Here is a 17,302-nt window from a genome sequence, read left to right as displayed (position 1 = left end):
AATAAACTAAAAGTAGAAATGAGAACTTGGAAACAGCTTCAGAGTGGTTTTGTATTTGATTTATGATAAACGACTGGTGGTGGCATGACTACAGATAGTATTTATAGATAGTATTACCAATTCAGAAGACAAAGACAGAAAACTGAACCAAGAGAAAATTATTCATTTTTTTGTTTTCTATTTTTGTTCTAATTTTAGATAAAAAAAAATCTAAAAACCAATGAAATTCAGAAAGCTTATTTTCACAGGTGGTATTGCATTAATGTGCAAAACCATTTTGTCCACAAATGTACAATACCATCTTGAGCAGTTTACCTAATGTAGAATGAATGGTCAGGTTAAAAACAGCTGCCAACAATATTTGCCTGTTAATAAAACGTTGAAAAATATTTTCTTTTTAAGATTTATTTATTATATGTAAGCACACTGGAGCTGTCTTAAGACATTCCAGAAGAGGGCGTCAGATCTCATTACAGAGGTTGTGAGCCACCATGTGGTAGCTGGGATTTGAACTCAGGACCTTTGGAAGAGCAGTCAGTGCTCTTACCCGCTGAGCCATCTCACCAGCCCTGAAAAATAATTTCAACAATTACTATTACACAAGACCTTAGATACAATCCACAGCACCACGGGGGGCGGGGGAGGATGAAAATAAATATTAAAAAAAAAAAAAAAACTTGTTGCATAAAGGGGGGGAAAAAAATCACCTGACAAGATTCGGCCAAAAGTAGAAACTGATACAGTTCACTACCAAATATAACATGCTTTCTCAAACATGTGGCTAAGACTTTATAATGAAAACTATAGCATGTCTTTAGTCTCAATCAAGATGAAAAATATTCCTAGTGTAAAAAGAGCAACAAGAACAAACAGCTACTGTTAAAGTCTCTTCAATTGCTTTGGGAAATTAAATGCGGACACATTTCTGTATGGCTTTCAAAAACCAGTGTTTACAGCACGAGCTCAGTGACAGATAAAACTCTCATCTAGCTGCACTTTGGATTCTGTACCTGGGGGGTGAAGACCGGCAATACGCAGGTTCAAAGTTAAAACTCCAAGAAGGGAGGGAGGGAGGGAAAGGAAACGTTCCCTAAAACCCAGAAGACCTGCCTGGATGTGAGATAGCCCGACGTTTTGGCACACGGAAAGACTGCCGCAGAGACAATGCAACTTGTCCCGAGATGCTCAGGTGGACAAGAAGAAAACGTCCTTTCTGCACCCTGACCCCTGGCACGCTCGCTGCACCTGAAAGGCTCGAGGTTTTCCGCCAGAGGAAAACACGGTGCGGGAGAAGGGGCCGGGAACCAGGAGGCCGACAGTCACCCCCCCCCCAACCTCACCCCCGAGGGGACGGAAATTAGGCAAAGCAAGCAAAGCTCACCATGATTATCTTTCTGTCCGATATTGTGCGTGCGGATGAGCGAGGACAGTCTCCTCACGTCCCCCTTAAAGACGCACTCGTGAACCGGGAAGAGCGAGGGGCAGCCGCCTCCGTCAGCGACCAAAGCCGGGTTGCTGCCGCCCAGGCAGGCCGGGGCCGGGCAGGTGGCGGTCACTGCGTTGTGCTGCGGCGGGGCCGGAACGCCGGGGCCGGGCGCGGCGGGCGCCTTCAGCTGCAGCCGGTGGTGGTGGCTGAAGATCTTATGGCCGGCCTTGCCGCCCTTGCCGCCGCCCGGTCCGCTTCTGCCCCCGGTGAAGGCGCCGCCGAGCGCGGCCGTCGCCTCCTCCTCGCAGGGCTCCAGCACGTCCCCGTCCTCTTTGCTGGGCTTGTGGTCCCTCCGCAGGGAGCGGATCTTCTCCCCGGTCATCGCCGCCGCGGCGCGCGGGACAGGCTCCGGGAGGCTCACCGCGGTCCGAGCCGGCGCGGCGGCGGCGCCGGGCGATTAGAGCGGCGGCCGCGAGCCTAGCACGCAGCATGAACTCCCGGGGCGACCGCGGGTCCGCGACACGCGCATCTCCCGGAGGCGGCGGCCCTCGTCTCGGACGAGGAAAGCCGCAGCTCAAGAGCCCACGACCGCACGACGCCGGGCCCCGCCGCCGCCGCCGCCTCCTCACTCGGAAAGACCCGGCGCAGCCATCTTTCCCCGACTCCTCTCGCGAGAGCTCCGAAGGAAACGCCGCGGAGTGTTAGAGGGCCGCTCCTGCGCTTGGGTCTGGGTCCGGACAGCGCCCGCGCTCCCCTCGCACAGAGTTCCACCCTAGGCCGGACCCTGCGGCTGAACTCACACCCAGACTCGGAGCTCTGACCTGGTGCTCTGGGCCTTCGCAAAGGAGGAGGTCAACGACTGTTACGAACTCTAGCTTCAAGGCAGAAACCCAGCTTGTGAACCTCCCTCAGAGCGACGTCGGAAGACACCACCGGATGTCGGGCGTGACGTCACTCAGCTGCGCTGGACCTTCTGTAAACACTCGCTAAGTTTTGGTTGGGTTCCCCAACCTGAACTTGCCCAGACTGGCAAGGCCTTAGGCGAGGAAAGATGGCCAGGTAACACAAGGAAGAGAAGTAAATTTAGTGTTGAAGGATCTGAAAGTTGATCTTGGAGGAATTTAAGGCCTGACTTTGGAATTCAAAGACTGTTTATGACAACAGGAGAGGAGGATTTTCAAACAGCTGTTAGTTGAATGTATTGGGACCAACGTCAGAGTTAAAAGTATGTGGAGGATGCTTACTTGAGGAAGTGGAGTAAATGTTTTAAATAAGTAGGCAGTAACCCGGGTGAGAGATGATGAAAGCATGCGCCGGGATGCTGTGAGTCCGGAAAAGACTTAAGACTCCTTAAAAATGAGTTCAAATTTAGCATATTCAAGTTGAAGGTAATGAGTGGGAATCAAAGCACAGTGTGTGTGATGAAACTGTGAACGTGTAGAAAACTAAACTGAGCATGGTGGCTCACATCAATAAATTCTAGCACTCCAGAAACTGAGGCAGGGCAAAAGGGTCACATGAATTCAAGGCTAGCCTGACCTACAGAGTGAATGCTGTCCTAAAATTAGTAGATGGACCAGTGAGATGATTTGCCACCAAGCACTCAATCCCTGGGACGCACATGGTAAAAGAAGAGAACCCAGTCCAACAAATCGTCCTCTGGTGCATACCTACACACACAAAAGTTAGTCGAAAAAGAAAATCAGTAAATAGTACATAGGCAGCCAAAGTCATGTACCTAATTACTGGCTGCTACCTCTTGATGGATGTAAAAACTCCTAAGTGTTCTTTCAGTGAAATCAAACAGCATGAGCATTTTTTTTCTAATTTAGACAACCTACTGTGGTGGTGTATGCTTGCAATCCCAGCACTCAGGAAGTAGAGACAGGAAGGTTGCCTCAAGTGACTGTCCTCAAAAAGCAAACATCTCATCCCTTTAAACTTTGAGGCTTAAGGCGTATAGTATGCAATGGGTAGTGACATCAGAATATGAGTACTATCAAAGATATTTAGTACAAGAAAAATGTAAATTCTGAGATTCTGTAACATCCCAGTATAACGTAAGAGGGAAAAATATTAGTTTGAATTGACACAGAAATCAGATTTCAGAAAGTCTTTGTGGAGAGCTTGGAGAGGAGAATCAGCAGTTGAGAGAAGTGGCTGCTTTTTCAGAGAACCTGTGATTCAGCTTCCGGCACCCACACGACAGTTACAACTATCTGTAACTCCAGCAGTTTCAGACGATCTAACACCCTCACACAGCTATACATTCAGGCAAAACAATCATATAAAATAAACAAAGTCATTTTTAAAAGTCTTTGTGGAGGAAGTAGTATCTGAGAGAGGTTTTAAAGAACTTATGAAAGCCCAGTCTCCCCAGTTCCTTGTGTTGTTTTATTGGCTTTTGTTTTGTTTTGTTTTTTAACTTTATGAGAGTGCTCTATCTGCATTACACCTAATAAAAATGAATATATACACAAGTTTGGATTTTATAAAATTCTGAAACAATTTTGATACACTTTATGATTCATATTATGCTCCCAGAAAATCTGTTCCAAATATTAGTGACAAGAGTTTGCTGTGGTATTGAAGAAGTCTATGGCAGGAAAAGACATTAGGATCCTTGTTGGAAATCACCTCTCCTAGCAGCAACCCAGCCTCCTGGATTATGTTTCCTGTCTTTCCTTCTTCCTCATTCTCCATTACAACTTCCATGTGCCTCCTTCATCTTCTTGTCCTTTGAGTTCTGAGGAGGGAGCCATACTTAACATTGCAGTGTCAGGGACCAGACATGGATGCTGGTGCCTGCAGCACCCTCAGGTGTGCTTTGAAAAGACCTCTGCTCTCCTAAAACTGGACCAGCCAGTTAAAGCAGAATTAGGATTTACTAAAAGGAGTCAAACATGTTTAAGGACAAAAAAAGAAACACTTATAAAAAGTGCCCAAATGGCCTTCTCAAGAGTGTCACACTCAAGTATTGTAACAGCTAGTTGTGGTCATTCCTAAGTGTACACCATGCAAAGGGTTTCTACGAACTAATTCACTCCTCCTCCCCTCTCTCTTGAACTATGTAGTAGTTCCTGGGATACTTTGGATAAAGAAGAAGAGCTGTCCCATCCTTTGCCTATCTCAAACCCTGAGCTTGGTTCCCTACTATTTAACCTTACTTGAAATACCTCTACATAGCATATTCTCTCTGGGAAACCATATTAGAAAATTCAATCAGTTGTACTGGGATTTATTCTTGACTCTCAGATGTTGAAAGGCTCCAGAGTGAAGGACCCCTTCTGTTAAAACTGCCTTGAAAGCATGTAATAACCTACATAGCATACTTAGACCAGTTCTCACGAGTAGCCCTTCAAGTCCTGCATTGGTGTCCTTCCTGATGAACCCCTCAGCCAGTCCCATCCCTGGATGGACTCTTCAGATCGATCTCCATCAAGGGCATGAGTAGAAGGAAGCAGTAGTACACTCAGCTTCCTGGGTGGGGAAGTGGGTAACCTAATTAGTGTTGGCCAATTGGACTAATCTCTGAGTAGAAGTTGAGGCCAAGCTCTCAAGATAGTAGAACTATTTCACAAAGGGGATTAGCTCTGAGAGATGCAGAGACAAACTCCAAGAATCAGCAGCAGACTTTAACACCCAGACATGGAGGAGGAAAGGAAGGGACTTCTGGGATAAGAAGAGAAGGAAGGAAGAACACAACATAGTGTTTTGCTTTCGGTTGAATATGACCTTTAAAATATCTGGATGTGAACTGAACTACTAACTTCTCAAATATTTTTACTTTTCAGTCAAATATTGATGATAGAAGATCTAATCTATAACTCAAGCACTGAACTTACCACACACAAAATCATGTTGTTGTTGTTGTTGTTTTTCAGAGTAGCACTTCTTAATTTCTGGTGTTGTTAAGAATCCAAATTATGGACCAGTGACATGACTCAGCAGATAAAGGCACTTGCCACTAAGGCTGGTGAACTGAGTTCAAAACCACACACACAAAGTTTTTGCTTATGTTTTTTTTCCTACACAGCACCAATAAAGGTCAAAAGATAGTGGGTTCTCCTCTTCCATCAGGTGCATTCCAAGGATCAAACTGAGGTTGCCAAGCTTAGAAGTGTACATCTCTACTTCCTGAATCATCTCACTAGCCCTCTATCAGCTATTTTTAAACAAAGTTTTTTTGCTAAATGCCTTATATGTTCACAGACACACAGACTAGACCAGATAAATCTTATTCTAAAAACAAGTATTTCTGACTTTTATGAGAAATGTAAATATCTGTATAATGTTAATCCCACAGATGAAAGGAGAAAGGCCACTGATCCAAGTAACCATGGCCAAATTTATGAAAGCAAGCAATTAATTAAAGCAAGCTTTTTAAAATTTGTGTTCCTGAGATGTCTTCCCCTAAAGATGAGGTTCAGAGATCAGCATTGAAAAACTGTAAGATAAGGATTATTTTATAGTTCAGGGGGTTTCCAAATGGGGGATGTGGTAGGCAAAAAGGTGGGTTTACCGGAGCAGAACATAAGCATAATAAGTTGGTCATTTAAAAAAAAAAACTCTTGAAACAAATCCTGTTTGCAAGGTGGTCTCAACAAGGCAGTTATAACAAGGCAGTAGTAATAAATGGTCATTTATTCATAAACAGTAGTGAATCTCATTTGTCTTTACAATAAGATGGCTTTCTTAAACCAGGCAGGCTGGTTTATCAATTAACCTGTTGATGCAAAGCATAGTTCTCACCTGGAAGGGCATAGGAGAGAGTTCCTCTGAGCCTTAGTGGGAACATCAATTTGGATTGCTCTGAATGGCAGGTTCCAACATGAATGAGCTTTCAGAGATGCAAAACCACCAGAGCTGCGCTACCATGCAGCGTTTACTAGAATATGTTGATGGAGGCATCCAGTAGGCAGTTATAGCAAAGTGGGGGAGTGCTGCTGTGGGGTGTGGAGGTTGACTGTTGGCTCGCTCTGCTTTGTGATTAGCTAGTCATCTGCTAAATCTATACTTTCCAAAGGTTTTGCCTGATGATTACCAGAGGTGGGCAATGAATGGAGGTTAAGAGGACTGTGGTGGTTTGAGAAGGAATGGCCCCTCTAAAGTCATGTGTTTGAATGCTTGGTCACCAGAAAATGGAACTAATAGGAGGTGTGGCCTTCTTGGAGTAGGTATGGCCTTATTGGAAAAAAAAATGTGTCACTTGGGGTAGGCTTTGAGGTTTCAAATGTTCAAGCCAGGCCAAGTGTCTCTGACTTCTTTCTGCTGCTGATCTGGATGTAGAACTCTAGGCTTCTTCTCCATGTCTACCTGTGTGCTTGTCTACCATGATGATAATAGACAAAACTTCTGAACCTGCAAGTCAGTCCCAATTAAGGGTTGCCATGATCATGATGCCTCTTCACAGGAATAAACCCTAACCAAAACAGGGACCAAATAATTTGTCTCTGGATCTACAACATTCCAATTTTCTGCAAATTGTTAATTGATATCAATCAACTTGTAGAATCATTAACATATTTGTGACTCTTTTGTTTTTGAAAACTTCACAAGTCAGAGACAAAGCATGTAACTCTTGAGCTAGCATCTTCATGTAATAAAGGCAATAATATCACCACACTCTTTCTTGTTCAGAAGTACTGCAGAAAATAATTTTTAAAAATCTCTTGGGTTATATTTTATAAACACATCAGTCCTACAATTAAGAGTGGTGGGTAGTGCTCTCACTCAGTTATCCTGGAACAGTGTTAGTTTCTAATGTGAACATTAGTGCGGGATTAGGCTACGTTCTTCCCTTCCTCCCTCTGTATGGGCTGATATTTCAATCTGTCACAACCACCTAGAATATGGTTTCCTAGCCTCTGTATTGTTGAGGTAGGTCTAAAAGCATTTTGGTTGTAGAATTGCCATAGATTTTCCACTAGTGATATTGACCTCTTCAAAATCTCCCAACACCCACACCAGTTCTCTGAAACGTGAAGAAAAAAAACCTGATGTAACCACACCTTTTCCATGCACGTTACTCCCTTGATCCGTATCTCCCTGTATCTGCTTCCACTTCCTTCCTGTGGTCAACACTTTTCTTTCTAATATTTCCGTTCGGTGGTTTAGTCTGATTCCTCCCAAGACACGAGTAGAAATCTGAGAGGCAGGGATTGCCAAGGAAACCACAGAGCCCATTGGTGCTAAAAGTTCTTAAAGGAAGCAACTCCTCTGAGACAGATAAAACACATCGATCTGAAGATGGAGGAAGAAAAAGTGCCAGGAACCTGATGATGCTATGTTAAAGAGGTCAAAGAAAAGATAAATGTCAGAAACACACACACACACACACACACACAGTAGTTTGAGTATTAAAAGGATGATTATAACAGTAATAATCAATCTTTATTTTAATATATACATAGGTGCTAATATACAAGTATATCCTATATATTAAGCATTGCAAGGGCCCATGATTCACCAAAGAATGATGCCTTGGACTCAAATTAGTATGTAAATGCAAAGAGTGTTTTATTCTGCAGAAATCCAGCATGTTGGAGTCTCCCATTACCAAAAAAGATGACCAAGTGAGCTCACAGGCCCAATTTAAAGCACATTAGAGGAATTTCGGGGGATAGGTGACCTTTATCTTGCTCCAACTCTAGGGACATTGCAGAACCATTTCTGGGGTGTGGGAGCTGGAAACTGTTGCTGGAGAGGTCTGGAAAGTTTTGGCTGAGAAAGTCTAAAAACTGCTGCTGACCCATTGTCCTTGCCTCAGGCCAGGTGGCAGGGCAGCTTCTGAGGCCTGGACTTGCCCGGTTCTTGGAAACAGAGATTTAGGCCTTGTCTCCTAAACTGTTAATTTGAAGCCTGTCATGGGGTCAGCCCAGCCTTCTCAGCTTGTGTCTGTTTATAAGTTCCCCATACAAAAATGTGCATCCTCCTGTAGAAGGAATATATAGCACACACATCAAGAACTCTTCTTGAACCAAATGCCCCTTGAAGTAGACAGTGTGCCTAAATCAAATAGATTCAGCACCCTTACTGGTAAACTTGACAACCAAATAAAAAACAGCCCCAGCCACTGACAGGCACTAGTAACTATAACTAGAGTCAATTTAAAGGAAATTTATCAATGTGTTCCACATAATGGTCTAATCAAATGTCCCAAAATTAAGTGAAAGGTTGACCTCTCATCTTATGGTAGAGAAGAAATTCTGTTATGACCTTCAGATGTCCTGATAAACAATTATACATCAGATTCTGAAAGGACTTTTTACAGTTCCTAATAATCAGATCTGGCCAGATCCAAGATGCCACCACAGTTTTGTAGAAGTTAGGCCCTGGTTCTTCCTCCCAGCCCCATGCTCCCAGAAATAAGACTCAGACTCAAAATATATTTACATATACCTTGTTCATATAGCTAGGCTCTTCCCTGACTAGATCTAACTTAAAATATCCCATTTATTTTAACCTACAGTTTGCCACATGGCTGGTTACCTGTGCTCAGGTGCCATGTGTCTGTCTCCTCACATCTTCACAGTCTGACCTTCCGAGCCTGTTTCTAAACCGGTCTCTCTCCCTGGTGCTCCCCTCTCTATTTCCTGCCTAAGCCATAGGCCACAGGATTTTTAATTGGCAGGTGATACATCTATACAGTGCACAAGATATTCCCTGTACATAGTTGAGTCTCAAAGGGCAAGGCAGTCTGACAGTGGGAATTGGTACATGGTCATTGTCTCCTCAGGCTCAGAGAAACTCTCTGCAAGTAGGTTACCTGAGCTGCTGCTTCTGTTTCCTTACTTCTCACTTCTTCCCTCAGGGTGTCCAGGCAAAGAAGGATAAAGTGAAGTCTGGAACAGGTGGGTCAGCAGGATCCCAATGGGGGTGGGGGAGACCTATTCAACAAGACAGCTTGTGAGCATACACTTTAATGGGGTGAATCAAAGACTTGAACCTTAGAGAGTGGAAAGGGATGGTTCTTAGGGTGAAGTTTCATTGGCTGAGGCTTAAAGTTCTGGGATCCCTCATTTGCATGGAGAGGCATTCCAGGAAGTTGAACTTGTAATTTCACCAAGGATTATGTGACATTCCTCAGGTAGAAGATTGGGGGTCAGGCCAGATCAGGTGAAGAAGAGGAAGCTCTGCTAAGAAAATTGAGTTCTCCATTTTGCACCAAGCTCAGGAAAACTGTCCAGATATGGTAGACTACAATCTTAGTAGCAAAGTATATTTATCCATAAGATGAGAATTTCAGTAATTTCTATTTCACATGGTATTTTAAGAATTAAATGAATAAATGCCCATGGACCACTTATCAGTGTTGTGTTTAATAATCACTAAGTATTACGATAACACTTCTAAAAAAAAGACCAAAAACTTTTGTTAAACAAGTCAGATAGATAGATAGATAGATAGATAGATAGATAGATAGATAGATAGATAGATAGATAGGTGTTTGCAACTCTCATCATGGAAGTGATTCATAAACTTTTGTCTTTGGAAAGGCTTTCACCTGATTACTGAGTTTGCACTCTGGGATTATACATGACTCTATGCCTTGACCAAGATTCACTCTATCAGCAACCCAGGTTTATGACCTCTAATGGTATGAAGTTTGGAATGGGGAGAATTTGACAGTGCAGAGAGAATAGGGTGTGTGGCTGTCAGGCCCTTATAAAATGTGAAAACTATTTTGCTTTAAAAAAAAAAGTCTAACTGAATATTCCTAGGACCAATTTAATGTCTGGCAAGTGCCTGTCTCTAACTCCTGAGGTGAGATAAGGAAAAGGATGCTTTTAAGCTGTGGATAAGTCTTTCATGGGTTACTTTGATGAAGGACCTTCTCATCTTTGATGACTTTATAGTAATTAGCTCTCCCTATGTCCACTGTCCTCTGCTTTTCCAGCCCCTCAAAGAAAATACACTCAGTCAACAACGGGTAGTGGTTTAGATTTAGCTTTGTTGTGGTAAACAATTTCATTTTAGAACTGGAGGGATAACTCAACAAAGATTGCTCGCTGCTCTTGCAAGTTTTGTTCCCACCACCCACAGTAGCTGCTCACAACCACCAGTAACTCAAGCTCCAGGTAGTTACACACTTTTCTGGACTCCTCAGGCACCACAGACATTATGTACATACACACACTCAGACACACACAGACAGAGAAAAAAAATAAAGAAATCTTTAAAAACTGCTTTGTAGACTGTATAGCTGTCTTTGATTGCTTTGTGGATTCTGCTTGCTTCCACCCTTCTCTACCCCTTTTCTTCAGACCTTTCCACCCTGTAAGATTAGATAAGAGAGAAAGAGTGATAGAAAAGGAAAGAGATCCCCGAATAAAGTCAGGGGTTGGGAAGGGGTGATGTTATCCTTAGACAACTTCCTGCTCATTAGGGGTGTCAAGTTCCTTGGGGGCAAGTTTGATCTTCACCCTCAGGATATCTAATTTCTTCTTGTTCTTGTTTCTTTGCACATGACTACTTAACAATCCATGACCGGGCTGGTGAGATGGCTCAGTGGGTAAGAGCACCTGACTGCTCTTCCAAAGGTGCAGAGTTCAAATCCCAGCAACCACATGGTGGCTCACAACCATCCTTAACAAGATCTGACTCCCTCTTCTGGAGTGTCGGAAGACAGCTACAGTGTACTTACATATAATAAATAAATCTTTAAAAAAATTATAAAAAAAAAATCCATGACCAACAATACCAATAACAACCCATCAACAAATCCCCATACAAACCTCCTCACCTGTCATTCTTCAACTGTTATTTTTTTACTAATTAATTAATTTATTTATTTATCTTTTAGTTTTTGTTGTTGTTGTTGGGGTTTTGATTGTTGTTTTTGTTTTGTTTTGGTTTGGTTTGGTTGGTGTACTGGCTAGTTTTGTGTCAACTTGACACAGGCTGGAGTTATCACAGAGAAAGGAGCTTCAGTTGGGGAAATGCCTCCATGAGATCCAGCTGTAAGGCATTTTCTCAATTAGTGATCAAGGGGGGAGGTCCCCTTTTTTGGGTGGTGCCATCTCTGGGATGGTAGTCTTGGTTCTATAAGAGAGCAGGATGAGCAAGCCAGGGGACGAAAGCCAGTAAGGAACATCCCTCCATGGCTTCTGCATCAGCTCCTGCTTCCTGACCTCCTTGAGTTCCAGTCCTGACTTCCTTGGTGATGAACAGCAATGTGGAAGTGTAAGCTGAATAAATCCTTTCCTCCCCAACTTGCTTCTTGGTCATGATGTTTGTGCAGGAATAGAAACCCTCACTAAGACAGTTGGTTTTTTTGTTTGTTTGTTTTTTTGTTTGTTTGTTTGTTTAGACAGGGTTCACTATGAAGCCTTGACTGGCCTGGAATTCACTATGTAGATGAGGCTGGCCTTGAAGTCATTGCCTGCTTCTGCCCCCAGAGTACTAGGATGAAGTATGTGCCACCATGAATGCTTAATTTATTTACTTTTTTATATATGAATGTTTTACCTGTGTGTATGTCTGTGCACCATGCACAGTAAACATAGTAAACATAGTGGCCAGAAGATGTCAGATACCCTGGAGTTATGGATGGTTGTAAGTTGCTATGTGGATGATAGAAATCTAATCTCCGACCGCTGGAAGAGCAGCTAGAGCTCTTAACTGCTGAGTCATCTCTCCAGCTGCCACGTTGACTGTTGAGACAAGATGTCTCATTAGCTATTAGCCCAGTAAGATAAACTAGCTGCTAGCAAGGAACAGGAGTGTGCCTGGCTTTGCTTCCACAACTCTGGGATTTCAAGCATGTGCCACAATTCCCAATTTAAGGTCTCAGACCCAGATCCTCATGCTTTTGTGGCAGGAATTTTACCAGTGCAGTCCAGCCCTGTGTTTGTTTTGTTTGTTTGTCTGTTTGGTTTTTGTTTTGTTTTGTTTTGTTTTGAGACGAGGTTTTTTTGTGTAGAGTTGACTGTCCTGGAACTCACTCTGTACACCAAACTGGCCTTGAACTCAGAAGTCTGTTGTGGTTAGTATTAAAGGAGTTTCTACCTCACCTTTGATCATTCAGCTCCCAAATAAAGGGCACAAAACCTTTATATTTATAATAAGCCTTAAATTATTAGATATTAATTTTTATGATTAGGATAGCTAATAACTCCATAGAGTCATTCGTTCACTATTTACTGAAGAGAATGTCTGATCCCCTGGACCTGGTGTTGGGTACAGGTGATTGTGAGCTGCTGTACAGATGCTGGGAACCAAAGCCAGTTTCTCTGCGAGAGTAGCAGTCAACCCTCCGAGCTATTTTGACTACATCCCTGTCAATAACTCTGAGTCATAACTTGTCATATTCTGCCTAGGCTGCTCTTACTCCAACTGTCCAGCCCTCACGGCTATGTTCTCACCATTCACCTACTCCATGGTGGCTTCTCTCTTCACCTTTCTCCCCCTCTTTATGGTGTCTGTTTAAGACCCAAGCCCGGCAACTGAAGCCTTACCTACCTCTCTCTGCCCAGCTACAGGCTGTCCTCATCTTTATTCAACCAATAGTTTTAAATTAAGGAGCAGGTTACCTAGCATCATTTGAGGATGTCCTTGTCCCTGAGGCAACCAGACCTGGGGGCCCAGTATTTAGCATTGCAATGCATAGCAACAGACCAAACCTCTGCCTCTGGAGTGCTGGGATTAAAAGGCATGTGTCACCACAACCCAGATACATATTTTTACTTTTAATGGACATTGTCAAATGATTTTCTTAAAAGTCTCTTCCTGGGTTTCTATCAGAAAGGCATTGTGTGCCCTTTCCTACTAGAGAAATGGGAGACTGACAATCCATTTTGCTTTGAGTTTTATTGGCTAGGGAAGCAGCTCTCAGTGTTACTGCATTTGTTAAACTAAGGATGACTAGGGTTGTAGAATGGATCAACACTTAAGAGCTCTTGCTAATCTTGCAGAGGAACTGGCTTTGGTTCCCAGCATCTGTTCAACAGCTCACAACTACCTGTATGCAACACCAGGTCCAGGGGATCTGACATTCTCTTCAGTAAATAGTGAACGAATGACTCTGTGGAGTTATTAGCTATCCTAATCTTGCAAATTAAATCTTAAGATCTTTTTAGTGAGTGAGCATTTAACAGGTAAGTAGAACCGTGGACTTTGTGCCTGTGTTAGCACGTTAAGGTGTCTCAGGAATCGATCTAGTCACTAAGAATGATCTGTAACAAAGCAGTTTTCAGTTATGTGTGGTGACACATGATTGTATTCTTCATACTTGGCAAACTGAAACAGAAGGATTAAGAATTTAAGGGTAGCTTGAGTTACCCTGCCTCAAAATCAAAACAAGACAAAAGAGGAAATGATTTTATTATATAACCATACAGTGTTATAAATGAGGGAACCTGGTGCTGGAGAGATGGCTCAGAGGTTAAGAGTACTGACTGCTCTTCCAGAGGTCCTGAGTTCAATTCCCAGCAACCACATGGTGGCTCACAACCATCTGTAATGTGATCTGATGCCCTTTTCTGGTGTGTCTGAGGACAGCTACAGTGTACTTATATATAATAAATAAATCTAAAAAAATAAATTAAAAAAAAAAAACAAAAAAACGAGGGAACCTGCTTTTTTTTTTTTCTTTCGTGTACCTCAGGGCACTAAACCTAGAGTCTTGTGTATGGTAAGCGACTGCTGTACCACTGAGTATGTGTCCAGCTTTCGTTTTACTTTTTATTTTGAGACGGGGCCTCACTAAGTTTTCTAGGAGGTCTTGACCTTACTTTATAGCCCAGGCAAGATTCAGTCCTCCAGGTCTAGCTTTAGGGCTGTTAGTAAGAAAGAATGCTGTACCAAGATCTCAATAGTGCTGAAGTTCAATTGGATAAATGTAGCCTCCCCCAGCCTTTAGCAGGCTGCCTCAGACCTGTTCTGCCTTTGTGAAGAGTCTTCTGACCTAGAAAAGTCTATTGTTCTGCCACCTGCGCTCTTCTCCAAGACGCAGCTACTGTCTGAGAGGTTGAACCTGTCTTCCTGAGACACTCCCGAGATATGCTGACAGCCTGGTAACTGGTGACCAAGTGCCAACAACTCTGTCAGACCAAGTGCTGACAGATTGGTGACAAAGCATCAGAGCCTGGCCTGGCGGTGGATGTGCCTTCCCTCTTTATAAGCTCAGACTCTTAAGTAAACATTGGGCCTTGATCGGTAGCTGTCTTGGCCTCATTATCTCTCCCGCCATTTCCTCCCATACAGCTCCAGCCTCCTTTCAGGAACCCAGTTCGTGTGGCTGCAGGCGGCTACAGATAAAGTTACCTGACTGACACATTAAGTGGGGTGATTTTCTTTGCTGATGATTAAACAAGGTCAGTCAGAGACGACACAGCAGGAGACAGCCCTGCACTGCCCTCTGCAGCTCTGGGAGTTACCTTCACTTGAAGGTTCCTCCACCCAGGAGCTAGATAATCCTTGATTTTGCTGTAGAAAGAAGTTCAGGACCAGCCAGAATGAGGCAGAGCTGGAGTTAATTCAAAAGATTTTTAAATGTAGATTTAAACACTGAAATTAATAGGAAGAGGCACCAAAAAAAGAATCACACACAGAAAGAATATGAATTTTTGCCTCACAGAGGAAACTCCCTCCTAGGTGTCTTAGCAATCAGCACCTGTAACTTCTTGATGGCTCTAAAGTTCTATCTTAAAGGTCACCAAGAGGCCCTTTTTACTTTGTGATAAGTGAGATTATAGTGGGCACTAGAGGTACCTTGGATGGGTTTAACCATCTGATAAGATAAGGATAAATGTTAGACCTAGAGATGGCAACATAGGTGATGGGGGTAGAGAGTGCAAACAAAGAGTGAATCAGGAAGAAGGATATAAACATGTCTCTCCAGTTTCAACTGTATCTCAATATTTTATGTGGCACATAGGGAATAAAAAATGTAATTGAGGTAGGTGTGGTGGTACATGCCTTTAGTCCCTGCACTTGGGAGGCAGAGGCAGGTGGATCGCAGTGAGTTCTAGGCCAGCTATAGCTACACAGTGAGACCCTGTTTCAACAACAACAATGTAATTGATAGTGAAAGTGCAACATCCTGCTTGACCACAAAAAGACTTTAACTGTTCAGAAGTTTCCTGAGGTGAATAGAGTTTGTGACTGGACAAGTGTTGCTTGTCTACTTTAACTGGATGCTGTTTATATTTCTAAGATCACTACAATTAGGTGATTTTATTTTAACATGAAAAAGAAATGAAAGCATGGATTGCAAAAGTTACACATAGATGAAGACTTGCCTTTATTATGTGAGGCCAGTTGTGAGAGTGCAAGAAAATTTCAGGTTTGCTACCGGGACAGAAAATGGCCATAGTTGGTGATAGACATTCAGGCCTTCAGCTGTGAGAACAATTCTCACTGAAGACACCACTACATAAGAACAGTATTATCTCTGTATAGGCAAAGACCACAGCGTGGGAGCGCTTGAGTCTTACCTGGTGAGACAGAGGCTTCAAACAGACTATGGGGGCAAAGGCTTTCCCCAGGTCCTTTACTCTTCCCTGACTTTCTATCCTGCCTTGGTCATAGGATGGAACAGTACTCTAGATCAGGGGTGACAACCAGAAGGTACAGAGCATGGGACAGCTGTGCTATGTCCCCTCTCTCCTGGCCTGTGACCACGGGCTTTCTTTTCTGCTCTTCTTAGTGAGTCCTTAATGTTTTATCTATTACCTTCTCTTTTTGATTTTGTTATTGTTTGTTGTTGTTTGTTTGTTTGTTTAAGACAGTTCTCTCTGTGTAGCACTGGCTGTCCTGGAACTCACTCTATAGTCAAGGCTAGCCTTGAGCTCACAGAGATATACTTACCTCTGCCTCCCTCTGGAGTGCTGGGATTAAAGGCATACAACTACCATGCCCGCCCTATCTGTTACTTTCTATGATCACATTTTAAGTTCAAAAAGTTACTCTCTGGGCTTCATAGGTCTTTGATGTATCTATTCTCTCTAAATCTCATATATTGTTCAGTTGGTGACACATTTACTTTTTAAGAGGTCAGGGCCCCTTACAACAAGTGGAACAGTCAACAATGGAGCAACAGTGCAACTCTACTATTTGTTTTCCAGCCTTTCCAAGGACAGAGAATAAGTTGCAATATTCCCTCAGCTTTGTAAAGTTTATCCTGGCAGGTGCTGAGTATTGAGTTTGTGCTAACATCAGAGCTAGGTGTTAGTGACATGAAGATAAATTTTATATTCCCCTTTTCTCTTTTTCCAGCCCATATAACCAAGCAGGGGACATTCAGACAAGCAGATACAGCAAGAATTATGGACCCTGTATAAGTCAGGGGAACAGAAACCTCAGACAGATTTAACAGAAGAGACGCTTGAGCTAAGGGACAGAGAACCAAAGCCCATCTGGGGAGAAATTCAAGGATGATCTTATGGGTAGAGTCGAGAACAGACGTGGGCATCTGCAGGGAAAGGAGCGTTGTGCAGTGTGGGGATGGGGGAGGAAACAAAACAGCACAACCATAAAGAACTCAGGTTTAGAGGTGAAGAAATATTAGATTCATTTTGGGTGGATCCTGATACTCATGGCAGAGCATCCCACTCTGGTTCTATGAGTTAGTTTTCAAAGTCCTTTTTGCTAGGAGAACAGAGGCAGTAAAGAACCAAGACATGCCATCATGCTTGTCCATAATTGGGACTGAGTAACTGTTTGTTGATGAGCAAATGAATGTTGATGGAAAGTGACAGCCTCATCGTTCTTGACACACTACATGCACATAAGCTGTGGGGGTGGAGAACTCACAGAATTTATTTCTTGGTGTGATGGGCGTGACAGTATTTTTATGATTAGAAAAAAAAAAACCAAACCTATATTTTTGAGAAATTATTCTGACTCTCTATGCAGTATGAACCAGAAAGAAAT

The 17,302-nt window shown here is 43.0% G+C and overlaps 1 protein-coding gene across 1 annotated transcript in view; it reads right to left on the bottom strand.

Annotated features, from left to right (window-relative positions):
• The window catches only part of Ankrd13c (ankyrin repeat domain 13C), a 45,972-nt gene extending 43,618 nt beyond the window's left edge, over positions 1 to 2,354 (bottom strand). The window contains exon 1 of the mRNA XM_021196040.2: positions 1,382 to 2,354. Within this exon, the coding sequence (XP_021051699.1) occupies positions 1,382 to 1,808 (427 nt within the window). The 5' untranslated portion in view covers positions 1,809 to 2,354. The remainder of the gene's footprint in view (positions 1 to 1,381) is intronic.
• Positions 2,355 to 17,302: the final 14,948 nt, after the last annotated feature.

The sequence above is a fragment of the Mus pahari genome, chromosome 4 (assembly GCF_900095145.1).
Source record: "Mus pahari chromosome 4, PAHARI_EIJ_v1.1, whole genome shotgun sequence".
Classification (NCBI taxonomy): domain Eukaryota; kingdom Metazoa; phylum Chordata; class Mammalia; order Rodentia; family Muridae; genus Mus; species Mus pahari.
Note: the sequence above shows the minus strand (reverse complement) of the source record. Positions and strands in the feature narration are given on the sequence as shown.